This window comes from Octopus bimaculoides, chromosome 5 (genome assembly GCF_001194135.2).
Source record: "Octopus bimaculoides isolate UCB-OBI-ISO-001 chromosome 5, ASM119413v2, whole genome shotgun sequence".
In the NCBI taxonomy this organism is placed as follows: domain Eukaryota; kingdom Metazoa; phylum Mollusca; class Cephalopoda; order Octopoda; family Octopodidae; genus Octopus; species Octopus bimaculoides.
Window position 1 is genome coordinate 35,452,590 of NC_068985.1, and position 1,402 is coordinate 35,453,991.

At 32.0% G+C, this 1,402-nt stretch overlaps 1 protein-coding gene across 1 annotated transcript in view; it reads left to right on the top strand.

Moving 5' to 3' along the window:
* The window catches only part of LOC106876221 (uncharacterized), a 42,451-nt gene that overhangs the window by 22,934 nt on the left and 18,115 nt on the right, over positions 1-1,402 (top strand). The window contains exons 11-12 of the mRNA XM_052968048.1: positions 216-242; positions 837-863. Coding sequence (XP_052824008.1) covers positions 216-242; positions 837-863 — 54 coding nt within the window. The remainder of the gene's footprint in view (positions 1-215; positions 243-836; positions 864-1,402) is intronic.

The window sequence follows — 1,402 nt, forward strand, 5'->3', positions numbered from 1 at the left end:
TAATGATAAACTGAGCTAAATGGGGAAAATAATATTATATTATTAATCCCTGCTTATACAACTTTGAATGTATATGTGTATGCGGGAGTAAATTTTTTTTTTATTAATATTTGTTCTGATACTTTCAATACATCCTAAATATATTTTAAATATTATCTATAATCATGTCATTATTTTTTAACACCTTAAATTTGTGGTCAATCATTATCCTAAAGACAATACAAGCAGGAAGAAACCTGCTGGTAAGCATGAATATGTTCAGTTCATTAATATAACTAACAAGTGTTTGAGAGTTATTAACTAACATATTTGACGAAGATTATGTATCTAAGATTATAGCAGAGGAAAATCTGCAGCTTTTACTGAACCACATGCTGAACTCCATAGATTAGATAAGTGGCTGGTGTAAGGTGACCCACACTGAGACAATATTATAGGTACCACCATAGCAAGTGAAAGACTTTTAGAAAGAAGGCAATACTGAGAAGCTAAATTTTTGCTATACATAGCAAAGGTAAGGGCAAAAAAAGCAGAGGTTGCATGTATTGTGCAAGATGAGGATCAGACATGCAAGGGGATCCAAACTGACTAACAGTCTGCCAAATACAAGACAATATATGTAGATGTATAGAATAACAATGGCTTCCTCCGTCTTACGTTACAATTTCTTACATATACAGCATTGAACATGTATGTGTATGAAGGAGTGATTGTTTCACATTGATATTTATTCCGATAGATTCAATGCTTCATAAATATATTTTGAAAATTATCTATAGTCATATGTCATTTATTTTTTAAGTCTTTAATATTTGTGTTCAATTTTTATCCTAAAGACAATACAAATAAGAAGAAACCTGCTGGTAAGCATCATTATGTTCAGTTCATTAATATAACTAACAAGAGTTTGAGAGGTATTAACTAACGTATATGATAATATATATGACAAAAATTATATATCTAACATAGATTATAACAGAAGAAAATCTGCAGCTTTTATGGCACCATGTACTGAACTCTATAGATTAGATAAGTGACTGGTGCAAGGTGGCACACACTGAGACAATATTATAGGTAGCATCATAACAAGTGAAAGACTTGTAGAAAGGGGGCAATAAAGAAAATATCAAGCAACTAAAAAGAAGCTAAATGTTGACTACACGTAGCGTAAGGAAAGGCAAAATAGCAAAAGTTGGCATATATTGTGCAAGATGAGGATCAGACATGCGAGGTCATCCAAATTGACACAATATTTACAAGGTAGAAGAGACACTGGATAGATGTATAGAATAACAATGCCTTCCTAAGTCTTACTGATACCAAACATAAAGAGAGTAAGTTTATTCCAAATAGAAGCAGAAGAGCTACCAGCATTCCAGTTTTACAGTGTTATGACAGCACA